Raw genomic sequence first — 18,611 nt, 5'->3', positions numbered from 1 at the left:
TCTAATATTTTCTTTATTTATTTTCATATCTTTGTTTTTCCAGTGTTGTGCAAACACAATTCCAGCAGCTATTAACATGTGTAAAATTAAATATGTATTATATTCCCTTTGAAATACCCAACAAAATATTTCTGGTTTTAAATCCATACTTGCTTTACCATTGCTTCTAACCATGACACCACTAACTCTTGACTAGCTACTTGGACTGACCTAAGTACTGAACCTAATTCATATATTCCTGTTTTTTGAACTGAGGGAAAAAAATTCAGAAAAAGAAATCTGTATTGCTCTGTGAATCTACCTATGACATTCATTCTTCTTGATCTAACTTCTTACATGAAAAACTATATCTTTCCTGTTTGTTGGAGGACATTCTTCCTGAAAAGACTGTACATAGTTGGGTGAAAACAGAGGTCCCTTCTGTTACCTGTAGTCCTCAGCTTACAACCACAATCGAGTCCAATAATGTTTTATTTCTTTTGCAGTTAGTATTATTTAACAGGATGAAAGAGGCAACAGAATATGACCGCCATCTTCTCCAAAAAAACAAGAGAGGAGCAATCAGCTTACCCACAACAGTCACCAGCACCAACACCACCAACACCAGCACCACCACCACTTGAAATCAGAGAAAGTAGCAAGTCCATCTCCTCCACTGAAGTTGCAAAACTTCCTCACTGCTGGAGTTTGCAGCAATACAGAAACTTCAAGAAGTATGATGCACTGGCAGTATCCAACAAAAAGTTAGGTTGTGAATATTGTGCAAAATCCTTGTTCTCATTAGAGAAAGGTATTCATGTTTCTAGAGAGTGGAAAAATTTCCAAATTGAGGCTGAGGGACAACTAAGGAGAATCAGCAATCCTCTCTCAGAAAAAAATTGAAGGAAATTTCCAATCAAAAGTATACCTGATTTGTAGAGAGAACAGTAAACAACGGGAGCAGGATGCCTTATCCAAATTCATAGATAAGTCAACTGACAAACATTTATCCAGTACTAGCAAAATATTTTTTACTGTTTACAATCTGGCACAAAGATGCAAACCATTCTCAGACATCGAAGGGCAGGTAAATTTGCTAACTATGGTTGGAGTAGATGTGGGAGTAGGCTTGCATTAATGGAGATCCACAATGAAAATAATTGAATTCATTGCAAATGAAATTAAAACCACCATGTTTTCCAGGATTATTGCAAAGGTGTGTTTAATAATTGATGAAGCCCAACGCTATCAATGAAAGCTGATAGTTTTTATTAAAGTTGAGGATTCAGAATGCCCGGCAATCATTTTTGTTGACCTGTTGGAATTAGAGAAACAAGATGCGGAAACCATATGTTCTGCAGCGATGGGAAGCTTACATAAAGTTGGATTTACCACCGAATATCTGCAGAAGAATTTAATAGCTTTCTGCTCCAATGGTGCCAACGTTATGCTTTGGAGAAAATCTGGAGCCAGCACCAGAATAGCTCAAGACTTCCCAAACATCATAATCTGGCACTGCTTGAACCACCCCCTTCAACCTGTGCTGGATGATGTGATAAAAGAAATAAAACAAGTTAACCACTTCAACATATTCCTTGATAAGGTACACACCACATTCCAGAAATCCTGCAAGAGCCAGAATGACCTTTTCCAAATCTCTGAACAACTGGGCTTTGAAATTGTGAAGATTGGAAGAGTTTTGGGACCAAGATGGGCTGCCTGTAGTTTAAGGTCAACCATAGCTGTGTGGCGTGCTTATCCAGCACTACATCAGTTTTTTCTGGGCAATGAAAGATTTCCAGGCATGGCTTCCCATTTTGAAAATTTAAATGTTTTCAAGGATTTGGCCCTCATGATCGATATTCTAAATGAGATTTCTCTTCTGTCAAATGCCCTGCAGGGGAGAAACACAAATATCATCAAGGCCGAGAAATTAGTACCGAGAATAATTAAAGCATTTAAAGCTTAGGCGGGGAAAGGGCCCATATGAAAAAAAGGTTGACGCAATGCTAGCTTCAGAAGCTTTCAAAAACCTAAAATTAGTTCCAAATCAACGATTTGTTGTCCTTTCTCGTGAAAATCTTTTGGCAAGCATCATCATCAATTTGAAGAAAAGGCTGATGGATTGCGACCATCTAAAAACAGTTAGCCGATTGCCAACACAAACAAATTACATTTATCACATATTTGGAGCTGGATTACTGGAACATTGAAGATTTAGTGATTCCATGGGCAGAAGCAGAGGCAGCATTGATTGAATTTGGTGACATTTTTAATTATGAAATTGATTTGAATGACTGCAAACATTTTTTGGAAAATGTGTTAAGGTCCAAAGACCTACAAAATTCCTGACAGTATCAAAAAAGTTAGAGATATTGTCACAACAATTGCTGTTAGTTCAGCAGAGGGGGAAAGGAGTTTCTCAAAAATGAACCTCATATGTTCAGAGCAAAAAACCTACCTAATTGTTCCAAACATAAGTAATCTGATGATAAGCGTTGTTGGCATGCCTGTTGAGAGATGGGATCAAGTTCCTTCAGAGAAAAAGTGGCTCAGAGCACAACATCACATGACTGATGATCCACGAGTAAAGACTAAGAAAAGTGCAACTGAGGAGCCTGAAAGCTTAAGAACAATCTGGAAATATCTTCAACCACAAAACCAATAACATAAGTAAGTACTTGAGTGTATCTCTTTTCATTGTGTTATTCTTATGTAAGGTCTAAGTGCATGCAATTAAAGTCTTCCTTTTGTGTCTCTTTGTGCAGGCCATTCATTGGAGCAACGGTGGTCAGTGATGTAGAAGACCTGCAAGACAGTCACCTTTCCTATGTAAGTAGCTGTTTTATTGCCTTGTGTGCTGTTTACATTCTTAATGTGGTAGTGCATGCAATTAAAATCTTCCTTTCTGTGTCTCTTTGTGCAGGCCATTCATTTATAGCAATAGCAGTAGACTTATATACTGCTTCATAGGCCTTTCAGGCCTCTCTAAGCGGTTTACAGAGAGTCAGCATATTGCCCCCAACAATCTGGGTCCTCATTTTACCCACCTCGGAAGGATGGAAGGCTGAGTCAACCCTGAGCCGGTGAGATTTGAACCGCTGACCTGCTGATCTAGCAGTAGCCTGCAGTGCTGCATTTAACCACTGCGCCACCTTGGCTCTGTCTTGGAGCAAGCATGGTCAGTGATGTAGAAGACTGGCAATGACAGTCATCCTTCCTATGTAAGTAGCTGTTTTATTGCTTTCTGTGCTGGTTACATCCTTAATGTGGTAGTACATGCAATTAAAATCTTCATCTCTGGGTCTCTCTGTGCAGGCTTCAGGAAAACCTCCGGAGGGCGAAAATCAGCCGAAAATGAAGGCCTAAGTCAGCTGGCCAGCACGTACATGCGCTCTGGAACTGACAGCGCAATGCCTTATGTGCCCTAACAAATGGCTCTGCATGCCACCTGTGCACACGTGCTATAGGTTCAGCAACACGGATATATAGTATCGTATGAGCCACAGTGGTGCAGTGGTTAGAGTGCAGTACTGCAGTCTACTTCTGCTGACTGCCGGCCACCTGCAATTTGGCAGTTCAGATCTTACCAGTCTCAAGGTTGACTCAGCCTTCCATCCTTCTGAGGTGGGTAAAATGAGGACCCAAATTGTTGGGGGCAATATTCTGACTCTGTAAACCGGTTAGAGAGGACTGTAAAGCGGTATATAAGTCTAAGTGCTATTGCTATTACTATTTTTCCAATAATAATTAAAAGAGGCAGCAAGGACCACAGAAATTACTTGGAACTATTCTGTGCATAATCTTTACAAGTTTACTTTTAGCCTTCCCAAAGCTTGTATCCTTTATATACAATATGCTAGGACTTTTAGGTTTCAGGTATCTAGAGCTCACCAGATTGGGAAAAATTGTTTTATAATCTGCATATGAACTAAAAGTATGCTTTAAAAACAATATTGGCAATCCTTCTGAAGTAGGCTGTAGACAGAGTATAAATTCTAGCGATTTTAATAGCTTTGTAATTTATCTATAACTAAGCTTCCCCCACCCAATATTAAACTTAGACTCAGTTCACATAATTATGCTTATCCCATTAAAGTGTTCTATGTATGTCAAGTGTAACATGCTAGCTTCCTAAAACAAATGCACTGACCAACTCCTAAAGGTCTATGTCACTAGGTTTCGCCTTTCTCAGTAGGACAATACCCTTCTCACTTACTGATAGGTCTTCGCGGGGAGTTACATTTCTTTTGGAATAAACAAACTCCAATCCCATAATCTCTAATTTATGGGAAATGAAATCTAAGTATCTGAAAATTTAATCAACGTAAAAAAACACCACGTTTAGGCGACCATAATACAACAGCTACTTACCACGCTGATCCAATCATGCTCCATTTACGGCAACAGCAATTTCCAACACATTCACGTATGTCCCTCGGCGCATTGTAAATTGGGAAATGTAGTTTCCGATGAAATCCTGAACTACTAGTCGCACTACGCATCTGCAAGATTTCGTGATAACATTCCCCTACGGGAACTGTTCTGTGATTTGTGGGAAATGGTGGTGTCCTAGCAACTAGGCTATCTAGTAGCTACTGACGATTCCAATGACTCCTTATAAAGAAACGGCCGGGCAGGAACGAAAGCGAGTCGGTCCAGCCGCTTTTCGGAGTTTGAGAAAGGAAGAGAAGCGGCCTTTCGAATTGCTAGCACCGCTGTTCAGCGCCTTTTCCCAAGGTTTCGGTTTTCACAGAAGCTCAGCAACTTCTGTCCCTAGTTCCTCTTGGTCGTGCTATCCAACTGTCGTCTTGAAGCTGCCCCGAGTTTTTAGAATAGTACCCTGGTAAAAAGTGGGGAGGCGAGATCCCTTTGCAACCCACACCTCACCCGCCGAAGGATGCTTGAGTCTATTCGAGTCACTGGTGAGTAACAATGCCGCACGCCTTTGTTTCCTTTATAGTAGGAATTCTGATAAAACGGGGGTTGGGGAGGGAGAGAGGGAGAGAGAGAGAGAGACCACTTGACTAATTGATTTAAAATAGGTCCTCTTAAAATTGTTTGTGTAACAATGTATAATTTCTGAGAATTTAAATCCATCAGGGAGCAATTAGATCAGTTCCATGAATTCTGTTGAGTAGAGTAATATGGGCTTGACAATTGAACATAATATAAGTCTGTATGGTAATGTTTAAAAAAAGGACATAATTTCTTCCGAACTGGGAATTGTTTTCTCACATAAAATACCTAATGGAATAATATGTGCTTAAGTAAATTGAAAATTATTATTTTCAAGATTAGTGTGGTTTTTTGGGGGTGGGGGATATAGAACATTATTACAGAGATAGCATTACATTAGTCTGACAGTTTGGTCTGTCTCTCTCCCTCCCTCCCTTCTCCCCACTCTCTCTCTCACATACCCATGCACACACGCGCGCACACACACAAAAATCTAGATAATATTGATCTGTCTATACAGAAAAAAAGGGAATCCTTTACTCTCTGAAAAATTCTGGGATCTACTATGGAGAAAAAATCATGGAAAGATTTTTTTTCCTCCTTGTGCAAACAGGTAAATTAGTAGCCATGCTCTATATGGTTGTTATTGTTTGCAACCATGTTAGGTCTATCAGTTCTGGTCTACATATAGCCAGGCCACAAGATACCATCACAATATTGTATATCTGTTTGCTGTCATCTAATTTTTTTTTTTTCATTTTATTAAGATTTATAGGCCGCCCTTTTCCCTGAGGGGACTCAGGGCGGCTTACAATCAATCAAAGGGAAGGGGGTGCACTATCAAAGACAAACAATATGTGAACAAAAGAAAGAAAACAATAAAAACACAACTTGCATTCAACAGTCAACACTCGGGCGGGTAAATTGGTAACCTATCCCCAGACCTGATGGGAGAGCCAGGTCTTGAGGGCTGTGCGGAAGGTCTGGATGGTGGTGAGGGTGCGGATCTCGACGGGGAGGTCGTTCCACAGGGTCGGAGCTGCAACAGAAAAGGCTCTCCTCCGTGTAGTCGCCAGTCGACATTGACTGGCAGATGGAATGCGGAGGAGGCCCAGTCTGTGCGATCTAATCGGTCGAAGGGAGGTGATCGGCAGAAGGCGGTCTCTCAGGTACCCAGATCCTGCCTGCCTGGATGTTTGTACCTTTTTTGTTCAGAGAAAAACATTTCGTTTGCTGCCAGATTGCTTTATTTTCTCTTGATTTCAAGAGATGAAATTTTGTGGAGTTCTCAGCTCATTCCTGTATTAAATTACTCTGCTTTAGGAAGCCTCTTTGAACAGGTTGCATGAGTTTCAAGAATACTCTGTCTTCGTTTCCCTCTCAGGGCCAGGCATGCCAAATAATTTAACATCCGGTTCTCAGTTGGGGACCCCTGTTCTAGATGGACTGGCCTGCAGATTTCCTTTGGTCTTGTTATGAATATCTCTTAATTTCATTATTCCCATTTTGGTTTTACCAGTATCTCACCAAGAGTTTTTATTCCCATAAGTGTTGCTTTCAGGATCACTGAATCTACTGAGTTTCTCTACCTCATCAGAATGTGGCAATCACAAACCAAGGAAAACATGAAATTTCAGAGTTGAAATGAGGTATAAATTGGATGCTATTAGAAAATTAGTAGATGTACATGAACTGAAATAAACAACTTTAACGGAGGTGGTTAAATTATATGATACAGGGCATGAGACTATAAAAGGGAATGTAATTGTAATGATAAAGGAAATAATGAAGTGGTTTTACACTGTTGGCTGTAACTACTAAAATTAGTGTGTACCTAGGAAATATCGATTTTAGAGTAAGCAATTGATAGTTACTTATTTTAGGGGTAGTGCTACAACACTGAGGAATGGTATCGTAAGATAAATTGCATTAGATGCTAGATGCATAATCCAATATTGATGTAGTACAATTAGCAGGTGATTAGGATGCAAAAGTAGGAGAAATGATGGAACTAGGAATTATTGTGATTAAGAAAATACAATAATGGAGACGATTAAACTTTGGTGTGGAGAATTTTTTGTTCATTGCTAACACCTGCTTCAATTAACATAAACATACTCAATCTTTGGTTCTCACTGTATGGCCAGCATCTTAATCAAAAACATTACATATCAGGAAGCAGAATATAAAAAAATACACTCAATTGGCAGATCCCTTTCAAGTAAGGATTGTGCAATAGATCTTAAGTTGATGTTAAATACAAGTGAAACTTGAAAAATCAGAATATCGTGCAAAAGTTCATTTATTTCAGTAGTGCAACTTAAAAGGTGAAACTAATATATGAGATATTCTCATTACATGCAAAGCGAGAGAATTCAAGCCGTGATTTGTTATAATTGTGATAATTATGGCTTACAGCTCATGAAAACCCCAAATCCACAATCTCAGAAAATTAGAATATTGTGAAAAGGTGCAATATTCTAGGCTCAAAGTGTCCCACGTTAAGCAGCTAATTAAGCCATAACACCTGCAAAGGGTTCCTGAGCCTTTAAATCAGTGGTTCTCAACCTGTGAGTCGTGACCCCATTTGGGGTCGAACGACTGTTTCACAGGGGTCGCTGAGACCAGCGTAACTCTAAAGTTTAGACTCCACCTTGCATTCCTTGAAATCCCCACACATGAGCTCCGGAATGGCCGCGCAGAGTGTTGCCGCGGCTCCACAATGTAAAAAACATAGGTGCATGCGCACACCCCATAGAATTAGCCTCAGAGACTTTGTAATGGAGGGAAAGTGTTCCTGCGAGGGAGGAACTTAGGTCCTGCTCCGGGCTGTAATTGTGTGGGGCGTGCGTGCGGCTATGTTTTCCATGCGGCTGCCAGGTATTTTTAACTATATCTAAATCCACAACCAGACCTATCATCAAGAGCCCGAATTGGCCCCATTCACACAATGAAAACCTGCTTGCTAAAAGTACCATAAACCATGCACAAAATAAAAGAGCAAAAAAAAAAAAATGCAATGCAAGTAACAATTTAAAAAATGATACAAGTGGAACTATTATTAGAAATAAAATGTAACAGAGTAAATGATATGTATGAAAATATAAAGTTGGGTTTCCTGAAATGCCACCCCAAGAACCCATCAGAGAAAGTAAATAAGCAAGGGTAACAACAGAAAGGAGGAAAGATGAGGAGAGAAAGGAAGAAAAGGTAAAGCAGAGGGAGTAAGGGAGGGGAATCAAGAGTAGGAGAGAGGGTAAGTAGGAGGAGAGGAGGGGAGGAAAGAGGGGAAGAAAGGGAGGAAGGAGGAGGAGGGAAAGGAAGAAAGGGTAAAGCAGAGGAAGCAAAGGAAGGGAAGTAAGAGTAGGAGAGAGGGTAAGAAAGTAGAGAAGAGGAGGAGAGGAGGAAAGGGGAAGAAGAAGGGAGGAAGGAGAGGAGGAAAGAAAAAGGCAGAGAAGGGAGGTAGAGAAGATAGGAGCAAAATTGTTGCAAAATAAAATGGGGTGGCAAGAAAGTGACCCAAACTGTATTTGTAAGAAAATAACAATAAATGATTAATGATAATGATATAATTAATGGTAATTATAAGAGTATATATTTGTGAATAAACTTGAAAGAGAAAATAAAAAACTTTTTTAAAAAAATAAAAATAAACAATAAACAATACACGATGTTTGCCCAATAAATTAAGTTTAAGCTTTCCACCGCCACCAAGGTTAAGAGCACTCCTGGAAACAATCCCAAACCAGGTTGAAGATCCATCCAGGCAGGGTAAGCAAGTTTGTGAATGCAGCTGCAGGCAACTTAGTTAAGGAGGCTGTGGGAATAAAGCCACTGTGTGTCTCTGTGTATGTGTGTGTATGATTGTATAACAGCCAAAGTTGTCCAGCCTCCAGAATGTGATTCTTTTCAGACCCAAAATTTAGGAGCAGACAAGATGTTGGCTGCCTCTATAAAAAAAAGATGTAGACACCCTAGTCTAGAAAAAGTGCAAAGAGCAACCAAGAGGATTAGGGGACTGGAAGCTCAAACATATGAAGAACAGTTGCAGGAACAGGGTATGTCTGGTTGAATGAAAAGAAGGACTTAAGGGTGATATGATAGCAGTCTTCCAATATCAATATCTACATTATGATTCATAACAGTAGCAAGAGTACAGTTATAGAGTAGCAAATTTTTTTATGGTTGGGCGTCACCACAACATGAGGAACTGTATTAAAGGGTCGCGGCATTAGGAAGGTTGAGAACCACTGCTTTAAATGGTCTCTCAGTCTGGTTCAGTAGGAATCACAATCATGGGAAAGACTGCTGACCTGACAGTTATGCAGAAAACCATCATTGACACCCTCCATAAGGAGGGAAAGCCTCAAAAGGTAATTGCAAAAGAAGTTGGATGTTCCCAAAGTGCTGTATCAAAGCACATTAATAGAAAGTTATGTGGAAGGGAAAAGTGCGGAAGAAAAAGGTGCGCAAGCAGCAGGGATAACCGCAGCCTGGAGAGGATTGTCAGGAAAAGGCCATTCAAAAGTGTTGGGGAGTTTCACAAGGAGTGGACTGAGGATGGAGCATCAAGAGCCACCACACAGGGACGGATCCTGGACATGGGCTTCAAATGTCGTATTCCTCTTGTCAAGCCGCTCCTGAACAACAATGTCAGAAGCATCTTACCTGGGCTAAAGAAAAACAGACCTGGTCTGTTGCTCAGTGGTCCAAAGTTATCTTTTCTGATGAGAGCAACATTTGCATCTCATTTGGAAACCAAGGACCCAGAGTATGGAGGAAGACTGGAGCGGCACACACTGCAAGATGCTTGAAGTCCAGTGTGAAGTTTCCACAGTCTGTGTTGATTTGGGGAGCCATGTCATCTGCTAGTGTTGTTCCACTGTGCTTCATTACATCCAGGGTCAACGCAGCCATCTACCGGGAGATTTTGGAGCACTTCATGCTTCCTTCTGCAGATGAGCTTTATGGGGATGCTGACTTCATTTTCCAGCAGGACTTGGCACCTTCCCACACTGCCAAAAGCACCAGAGCTTGGTTCAATGACCATGGGATTACTGTGCTTGATTAACCAGCAAACTCGCCTGACCTGAACCCCATAGAGAATCTATGGGGCATTGCCAAGAGAAAGATGAGAGACATGAGACCGAACAATGCAGAAGAGCTGAAGGCCGCTATTGGAGCATCCTGGTCTTCGATAACACCTCAACGGTGCCACAGGCTGATAGCTTCTATGCTATTGAGGCAGTAATTGCTGCAAAAGGGGCCCAAACCAAGTACTGAGTACATATGCATGCTTATACTTTTCAGAGGTCCGATATTGTTCTATGTACAATCCTAGTTTTATTGATTGCATGTAATATTCTAATTTTCTGAAATTGTGGATTTGGGGTTTTCATGACCTGTAAGCCATAATCATCACAATTATGACAAATCATGGCTTGAACTATCTTGCTTTGTATGTAATGAGTCTATCTCATATATTAGTTTCACCTTTTAAGTTGTATTACTGAAATGAATGAACTTTTGCACATATTCTAATTTTTCGACTTTCACCTGTATATGGCTTAAACTTCTAAACTTAGAAAATTAAAGGCAGCAAATATGCTGACATGATTTGAAGTGCAGGGCATTGTCAGAATACATAATAGCAATGTAAGATATTTTATATATATATATATAATTAATTAATTAATTTACCCTTACTGGGAATCGAACCTGTGCTGTATTGCATCTTAGGGTAAAGGGTATGGCTAGCTGATGAGGAGGAGACCTGTGGCTTGATGGTATTGTCACGTTTATTCATGTTGTGGGGGTGTTTCTCTATTTCGATGGCTTCCATAATTATTCTCTTGTTGAAGTGTTCAGTTTTGGAGATTAATTTGGTTCCTTCAAAATCAATTTCATGTCCTATTGCTTTAAGGTGCTGGAAGAGGGAGGAAGTTTTTTCTTCTTTTCTGACTGCGTTCTTGTGTTCTGCGATGTGTGCATTTATTCTCCTATTAGTTTGTCCAATGTATGTGGCTGGACAGATTTTGCATGGTATTGCATAGATTCCTTGATTTTCTAGCTGGATCTTATCTTTGGTATTTCTTAAGATGTTGACTATTTTTTGGTCAGTGCTGAAGGCTGTCTAGATATTGTGTTTGTGGAGAATTTTGCTGATTTTATCTGTGGTGCCTTTGATATAAGGGAGGAGGGCGATGCCGTTGTCCTGTTCTGTGTCTCACTTCTTGGGGGGGTGTTTCCTTTTGGATTAGGTTGGTAATTGTGTTTCTTTGGAATCCGTTGGAAATTATACATTTGTGAGAGTGTGTAATTCAGTTTTCAGGTGGTCTTTGTTGGCTAGGCATTTGGTTCTGGAGATGAGGGTCTTGGCTACAGAGTTGATCTGTGCAGGGTGGTGATGGGATTGTGCGTTTAAGTAACTGTTGGTGTGGTTTTTTCCCCCGGTAGATGATTTGTCCTAGGGAGCCATTGGGTTTTTTGTAAATTAGGACGTCCAGAAATGGAAGTTGTTTTTTAGCTTCTATTTCCATAGTAAATTGTATTTTGTGGTGTAGGCTGTTGAGATGTGTGAGGAAGTTGTCCAGTTTTTCCTTTCTGTGTGGCCAAATTACAAAAGTGTCATCTACATTTCTAAGCCAGAGTTTGGGTTTGTGTTCATATTTATCTAAAACATTGGTTTCAAAATGTTCCACGTATAGGTTTACGATGACGGGTGAGAGGGGTGATCCCATAGGTGCTCCCTCTATCTGTTTGTATCTTTGTCCATTGTGGATGAAGTATGTGTTGGTTAGGCAGTGGTTGGTTAATTCTAGGATGTGCTTAGGGCGGTTGTATTTGTTTTGGATAGCTGCCAAGGCTAATAGGCACGGGTGAAGAGGGATATGACATTGAAACTCACAAGTAGGTTGCTGGGTTGTAGGTTTTGTTTCTTTATTATTTCTATGAGGTGGAGTGAGTTTTGTAGGTGTGAGGTGATGGATTCTGTGTAGGGTTGAATTTGTTTGGCAAGAAATTTGGCAAGATTCTGTAGAGTTGAGCACATGGAGCTGACTATGGGTCTGAGTGGTGTTCCTTCTTTGTGTATCTTGGGGAGGTCACAGAGTTTGGGGCATCTGGATGATTTCTCTCTGGGGATGATTCTTTGCTGGATCTCTTCACTGATGGGAGAGGCTTTTATTTTAGATTTGGTGGTTTTTCCAGGTAGGTGATGGGGTCTGTGTTTAGAGGCTTGTAAGCGGGGTCTTGAGTAGATTGGATAGTTTGGTTTGGTAGTCAGATGTGTTCATCACCACAATGGCGTTACTTTTGTCTGCTGGGAGAATTATTATGTTGTTGTCTTTCCTCAAGTTGGTGAGTGCTTTTTGTTCTTCTTTATGTAAGTTGCTTCTGGATGGATTGCTGGAGCAGAGGACATTGGTGACTTCAAGTCTGATTTTATTGGCTTCATCTGGGTTGATTTTGGTTAGGGTAGCTTCAACTCCGCATATGATGTTTTCGGTGGGGATGCGTTTGGGGGTGACTGCAAAGTTGATTTTTTTGGAAAGAACATTGGTTTCTGCTATGGTGAGAGTTCTGTCTGATATGTTATGTACTGTTTGTTTCATGAGTTGCTGTGGAGGGGGGTTGGGCTTATGTGCTTTTCTACTCTGTGGAGTTTGTTGGTGTGTGTGTCTGTCATGTGGGAGGTTTCTGTTTTGACTCTCCAGACGGCTAGTTGTTTGGATTTCTTCCAGAGTGCTGGGTGAATTTGGTTACTGAGTTTGAGATGAAGAGTGAGTAGGTCCCTATTGGTTTGGTCTAGTAGGAATTTTTTTCCTGTGGAGTTCATCTCTGTTTAGGGCTAATTCAGTTCTTTTCAGGATCCTTTCAGCAGCTGAGGTTTTAAAATGGAATTTTAGTTGGAAGCATGTGGGGATCACATTTTTGTCTCGGCAGTTGCATAGGAATGTGAGGTCACATAAGATGGTGGCTCTTCGGACTTTGAGTTTCTTGTAGGTCCTGGTCAGCAGGAAGGTTTCCTCCCCATAGAGGTAAGATATTTGTTTTTGTAGATTTTCACAGGTACAGGCATGCAGGTCTTGGCATATTCGGGTCTTTTCCCGTGTAAGATTGAGATGTGATGTAACATCCCGGGCTTTGGTTTGGCTCAGAGTTTGCAGTCTGGAACAGGACTCAGGATATCACTACAATAGAGCTCAGGATGTCATCACACAGCCCATTACTCAGGTCGTTACAACACAAAAGAACAATAGGCACACAGCCAGTACCTCAGCCACACAGAATGTTACGAAAAAGCCGACTAATCTGCAAACATCAACTCCATCAACTAATCAAAATGTTACAACACAGCCAACCAATCTGCTTACAGCAACAAAGCCAGCACTCCACACCCCCCCACCAATACTTACAGAAAGCTGACAGCTCCGATCCTGCTTTGCTTGCACAAGCATGAAGCTGAAGGCACCGGCCTGAAGATGGCTAGTGGGACCTCGTCGAAACATCGCCAAGATACTCTCAATCTTACATGGGAAAAGACCCGAATACGCCAAGACCTGAAAGACCAAGAAGACATTAAGAAAACCAAAACAAAAAATATTCGCAGAATTTTAAAGACGAGAAAGCTCCTAGTAACTTTCAGAAAAAAGCTTTTTAATTTTTTTTTTAATTAAACACACAGTAAAACGTTTTACCCAGTGTAACCATCCTGGTTTTGTCTTTGCCATACAGCCTAAAATATAAGTTAAATATCATAAACACCTTACTTATTTACATTTGGTCTATTCAGTATTTACAAATATAAAGACATCTGACTTTAATCCATATTACTTTTGATTTGTTTTATCCACTTTCACTATAGTTATATACATAATTCTAATTTCCCATTGTATAAATCCTAGTCATTTCTTATTTTAGGTCCCTCTTTTCTGTTCCAACCATAGATAAAATTTATTCCAGATCTTATGATATTCTGTTTCATCTTTATTCTTCAATTCCCATGTCAGTTTATTCATTGAAGTGCAAGTCAGAATTTTCCTAATCGCTTCCTCTTCTAATGGAATGTCCCTGTTTTTCCAGTTTTGGGCAAAGGCCATTCTTGCTACTGTTACAATATATATTGTTAAGTAGGTTACCCCTTTGCTTTATTTCTCATTTATAATTCCCAAAAGGAATAATTTTGGTTTAAATTCTATTTCCTCTTTGGTTAACTCTCTCAGCAATATTTGAATTTTCTGCCAATATTCTTTTGCTTTTTTACACGGCCACCACATATGGTAGTATGTGCCTGATTTGTGATGGCATTTCCAACAATTTGGTGATAAATTTATAAACATTTTTGCTAGTCTCGCTGGCGGATAGTGCCACCTATAACACATTTTACATAAATTTTCTTTAAACGGTATTGCCAATGTTACTTTTCTATTTCTTTCCCATAATTCTTGTCATTTTTCCAGTTGTATATTGTATCCAAAGTCTATTGTCCATGCTACCATTGTTTCCTTAATCTGCTCTTCTTCCATTTTATAATCTAATAAAAAATTATAAATCTTCTTTACCAATTTATCATTTGTCCGCAAAAAGATCTTATCTATTATCATTAGCTTCTTATTAATACCCCACTCTTTCATGTCTTTCAAGTAACATGATTGGATTTGCCCTGTACCTTCTGAATTTTGAAATTTTCTGTCACCTCTCCATTCACTATTACTTTGGCTTCTTGCTTAGAGTATATCGCCTGGAACATATTTAAAAATGTGTCACTGAATTCCATGTATTTTAATTGCTTTAGCATAAATTCCCACTTAGCCTTATTGAAAGCTTTTTGGGCATTTTAAAATAGCAATGCCACCTGTCTACCACTGTGTATCTCTTAATATTCTGAGACATCTAATATTCTTGTTATTTTTCATTTGTCTTTTTGGTAAAAAAAACCATTTTGGCCAGTGTGTGTAAACTCATTTAGGATCTTTCTAAACATTCAGTGTTAATGTATTATATCTACATATATTATAAATATCTTATAGTCTGTATTTAGGAGCGATATAGACCTATAGTTCTTAATTAGCATCCTGTCAATTTTCTTTTGGTATCAGTGCAGTATTTGCCTCCATCCATGATGGTGGTATCTTTGCTCCTCCCAACACTATGTTATACACTTCAAGTAGAGTTTGTCCTAGATCAGTGATGGCGAACCTTTTTGTAAAGGCATGCGAAAATTTTGTGCGCGTGTCCACCCACAATTTAATGTGCCCAACCCACCTGCTCATGTATGTGTGACCCCTGCAAATGCATGCACGATCCCGTTTCACCCTCCAGGCTCTGGAGCAGTGGTGGGTTGCAGGCGGTGTTCCCCGGTACAGGTGTACTGGTGCCTGTCAGGAGCACCGGATACCATTCCAGTATGGTATTCCAGAGAGCCCATCCAAGCTCCTTATCTGTATTTGAGGTCTTTGGCGCTTCCGTGCACATGCACAGAGTGCACGGTGCCTGCACGATGCTCCGCTGAGCAGCTGGAGCATTGCGGAGGCTCACAGAGGCATCGCAAGAGGTAAATACACGTGTGCACTGCACGTGCGTGTGCTGCCCATGTGTGCAAGTGCGCTGCATGCGTGCTGTATGCGTTAATGTGCATGGCGAGCCCCGATCCAGAACCCACCACTGCTCTGGAGGCTTTTCTAAAGCCTGTGGAGGGCAAAAACATCCTCCCCAGGCTCTGGAGACTTTCCTGAAGCCTAGGAAGAGCAAAAATGGTCTCTCTCAGCCCTCCAGAAGGTTGAAAATCAGCCGGCGCACCGGAGCTATCGGCTCGTGTGCTGACAAATATACCAGTGGCACGTGTCACACAGTCATCACGGTCCTGGACTCACGAATTCACGAAAGACCTTTTGAATCTCATCCTGTTGATACACTTCCTTCCCTCTATAGTGTAATTTCGCTACGTTACGAGATTTTTGTTTTTTCCTAATCAAATATGCTAACCATCTACCAGATTTATTTGCATTACAGAAAGTGTTATGTTTTGCATATAGCAGATTGGTAGCTACCTGGTCTGAAATCAGCATATTAAATTGGTCTTTTAATAAGGTAATTGCTTTTTTAATCTTTTTATCTCCTGGTTTTAAAATTAACTCTTGCTCTTTCTTCCTAATTTCATCTTCCAGTTCAATTCGCTTTTCCCCCTGTTTACATCTATGTAATCTATTTAGATTTATCAAAGCTCCTCTCATATACGCTTTACTTGCGTCCCATACTATTTCCATAGATGTACCCTTATTCATATTATTATATTCATATTATTCATATTCATATTCAAAGTATTCTGTTAACAATTTTTTACATTCATTAATATATTTCTCATAGCTAAATAAATTTTCATTCAATCTCCAAGACCTTCTTGCTTGCGTCCCAACTCCCAACTCCATCCAAACCAGATTATGATCTGATAAAACTCTGGAACATATCTTTGTCTTCTTTACCCTAGAAAGCAAATCATTGGTAGTTAGTATGAAGTCAATCCTAGAAAAGGATTGGTGTCTATCAGAAAAGAAGGTAAAATCGTATTCTTCTGCATTTCTTTCTCGCCAAATATCTCTCAGTTCAAAATCATCTATCATGTCGAAAAAGGACTTAGGCCCCGGACATTTCTTCTTCCCTCCCAACTTCGACATAGCTTTGGCATGTCCCGAGCTTGGACACTCCAAGCAGCGCCTAGGAGAAAAACCATTGGCTTACCTGAATGGTCGTTCTCGAGGCTCTGCAGAGTGTCCAAACCCACCCATAAGGTGGGGCCGCGAGGTGTGTTATTAGCACCTTTCATGTCTTAATATTGGACTTGGACTAGTTCAAGTATGGACTATTGTTCTCCTTCATTTTTTGAAACTGAGCCCCTGAGGTAACCAGGGGGCGGAGCTACAGTCAAAATTAAACTCAGTTCCTTGGGCAGCAAGCTGAAGTTAACCCAAGCTTGGACACTCCGCAGCACCTCGAGAACGACCATTCAGGTAAGCCAATGGTCTTTCTCTTTCTCTGGGTCCAGGCGGGGTGGGATGTCCAGCCTTCAATATGTTATTGTAAAAGTCTCGGGCCTTCTATACTGAATTAAGACAGTATCTTTGCCCCTGATAAATGAGTGCTAGTCCAGCTGGCGCATCCCATCTGAACTGTAACTGACGATTTTTAAGCTCTTCAACTAAAAAAGCGTAGTCTTTCCTTGATCTCAGCATTTTAGGTGGTATCTCCTTGAAAACAGTCACCTCCTGACCCCCAATTTGAAGCTTAGTTTTATAAGACTCTTGCAATATCGTATTCCTCATGGCTCTTGTAGCAAAGTACACTACAATGTCTCTTGGTAGTTGCTTCTGTCTGGCAAGCCAGGAGTTAACACGATGAACCTTATCAATTTGCCATTCAAAATTCCCACCTGTTCTTCCCATCAAATTATTGAAGGCTTCTAAGAGAATCTGTTTCAAATTTTCCTGGTTATTTTCACATAAACCTCTTATTCTTAATGCAAATTCCATTTGTCTATACTGTAACATAATAATTTCATTTTCAGCATCTCCAACTTTTTGTTGAAACACATCCATTTTCGATGCCAAGTTGATATTAGAATCGCTAAGATCTTCTAACCTATCTTCAATTCCGGACACGTATCCTGATAGAGAATTAAATGCCCCCAAAATATCGTCCCTGATATTCTGGTCCTGGGTCACAAGTTCATCAAACAATTCTTTATAAGCAGCAGATATCTCCTCCTTAATTTTTGTTTCCATCGCAGCTGCATGATTTTTAAAAGCTTCAACCAATTCTTTCTGAAAAATTTCTTTAGTCAAAGGCTCCTCTGCAGCAGCGGGGGGGGGGGGGAGTAGTGACTGTAATTTCACAACGGGAACAGGCGAGCTGCCCGCACTTTTGGAGATATTAGAAGGGTGGAGGGGAGGGAATCTTTTGCCTAGAAGCCATTCCAAGTTTAATCTTCTTCAGCCACTTAGTAAGTCTATGCAAGCCGATTGTACAGCAATTGCTGTTTCGTTTAGTGATAAATCACTTCCTTTTCTTTAAATGTTCTAAGCTCCATAGAAATATTTTCAAAATTCGACCCGTGCCACAAAGTTGCTCGGTGCCATTTTGTATATCTCTTTAGCAAGTAACTTATCAGAAGGAATTCATGTAAAAATGAAGCTAAGGATTAATACATACAATTAGAAATTCACAAGTAGAGGCTCTGCCCGTTCTGGAATCAGTAAATCAGATTTTATGCTTGTGCTAAGGATGAGTGGATCGCCTTTGTTCTGCAAATAAAAGCAGAAGTTCTTGGCGCAGAGAATATTATGCTGACGGGTGCCCTTCCTCCCTTTCCCAGATTTATGGTCTGGGAAGGTTAGTTGGCGCGCTGCCCAAGCATAATTAGCTCACCTTCTTCTTCTAAGCCCGAAGAAGAGATAATCAAGCTGTCAAAAGGCTGATGAATTGCTGTTCAGACAGTTTAACGAAGCCAAGAATCCGGAGCTGTTAAGAACAACAAGCTCCCACAGGCACCCCCCCCCCCCACTGGGAGCCCCCCTGCGCTTACACCTCTTGAAAGCTAACAGACTGAGAGACAATGGGCTGTTTGGGAAAAGGAGGCTTTTGCAGTCAGATGGGCCTTGATGATGTGGCGTCATTTT

General features: G+C 40.4%; 1 protein-coding gene across 3 annotated transcripts in view; it reads left to right on the top strand.

The window, feature by feature from the left end:
• Nucleotides 1–4,506: 4,506 nt before the first annotated feature.
• The window catches only part of KIAA0895 (KIAA0895 ortholog), an 85,790-nt gene continuing 71,685 nt past the window's right edge, over nucleotides 4,507–18,611 (top strand). Inside the window, exon 1 of one of the 3 annotated variants that reach the window (XM_032236665.1) lies at nucleotides 4,507–4,904. In XM_032236665.1, coding sequence (XP_032092556.1) covers nucleotides 4,880–4,904 — 25 coding nt within the window. In that variant the 5' untranslated portion in view covers nucleotides 4,507–4,879. The remainder of the gene's footprint in view (nucleotides 4,905–18,611) is intronic. The other 2 variants (XM_032236664.1, XM_032236666.1) reach the window with 2 other exon arrangements.

Source organism: Thamnophis elegans, chromosome Z, assembly GCF_009769535.1.
Source record: "Thamnophis elegans isolate rThaEle1 chromosome Z, rThaEle1.pri, whole genome shotgun sequence".
Lineage (NCBI taxonomy): Eukaryota > Metazoa > Chordata > Lepidosauria > Squamata > Colubridae > Thamnophis > Thamnophis elegans.
Note: the sequence above shows the minus strand (reverse complement) of the source record. Positions and strands in the feature narration are given on the sequence as shown.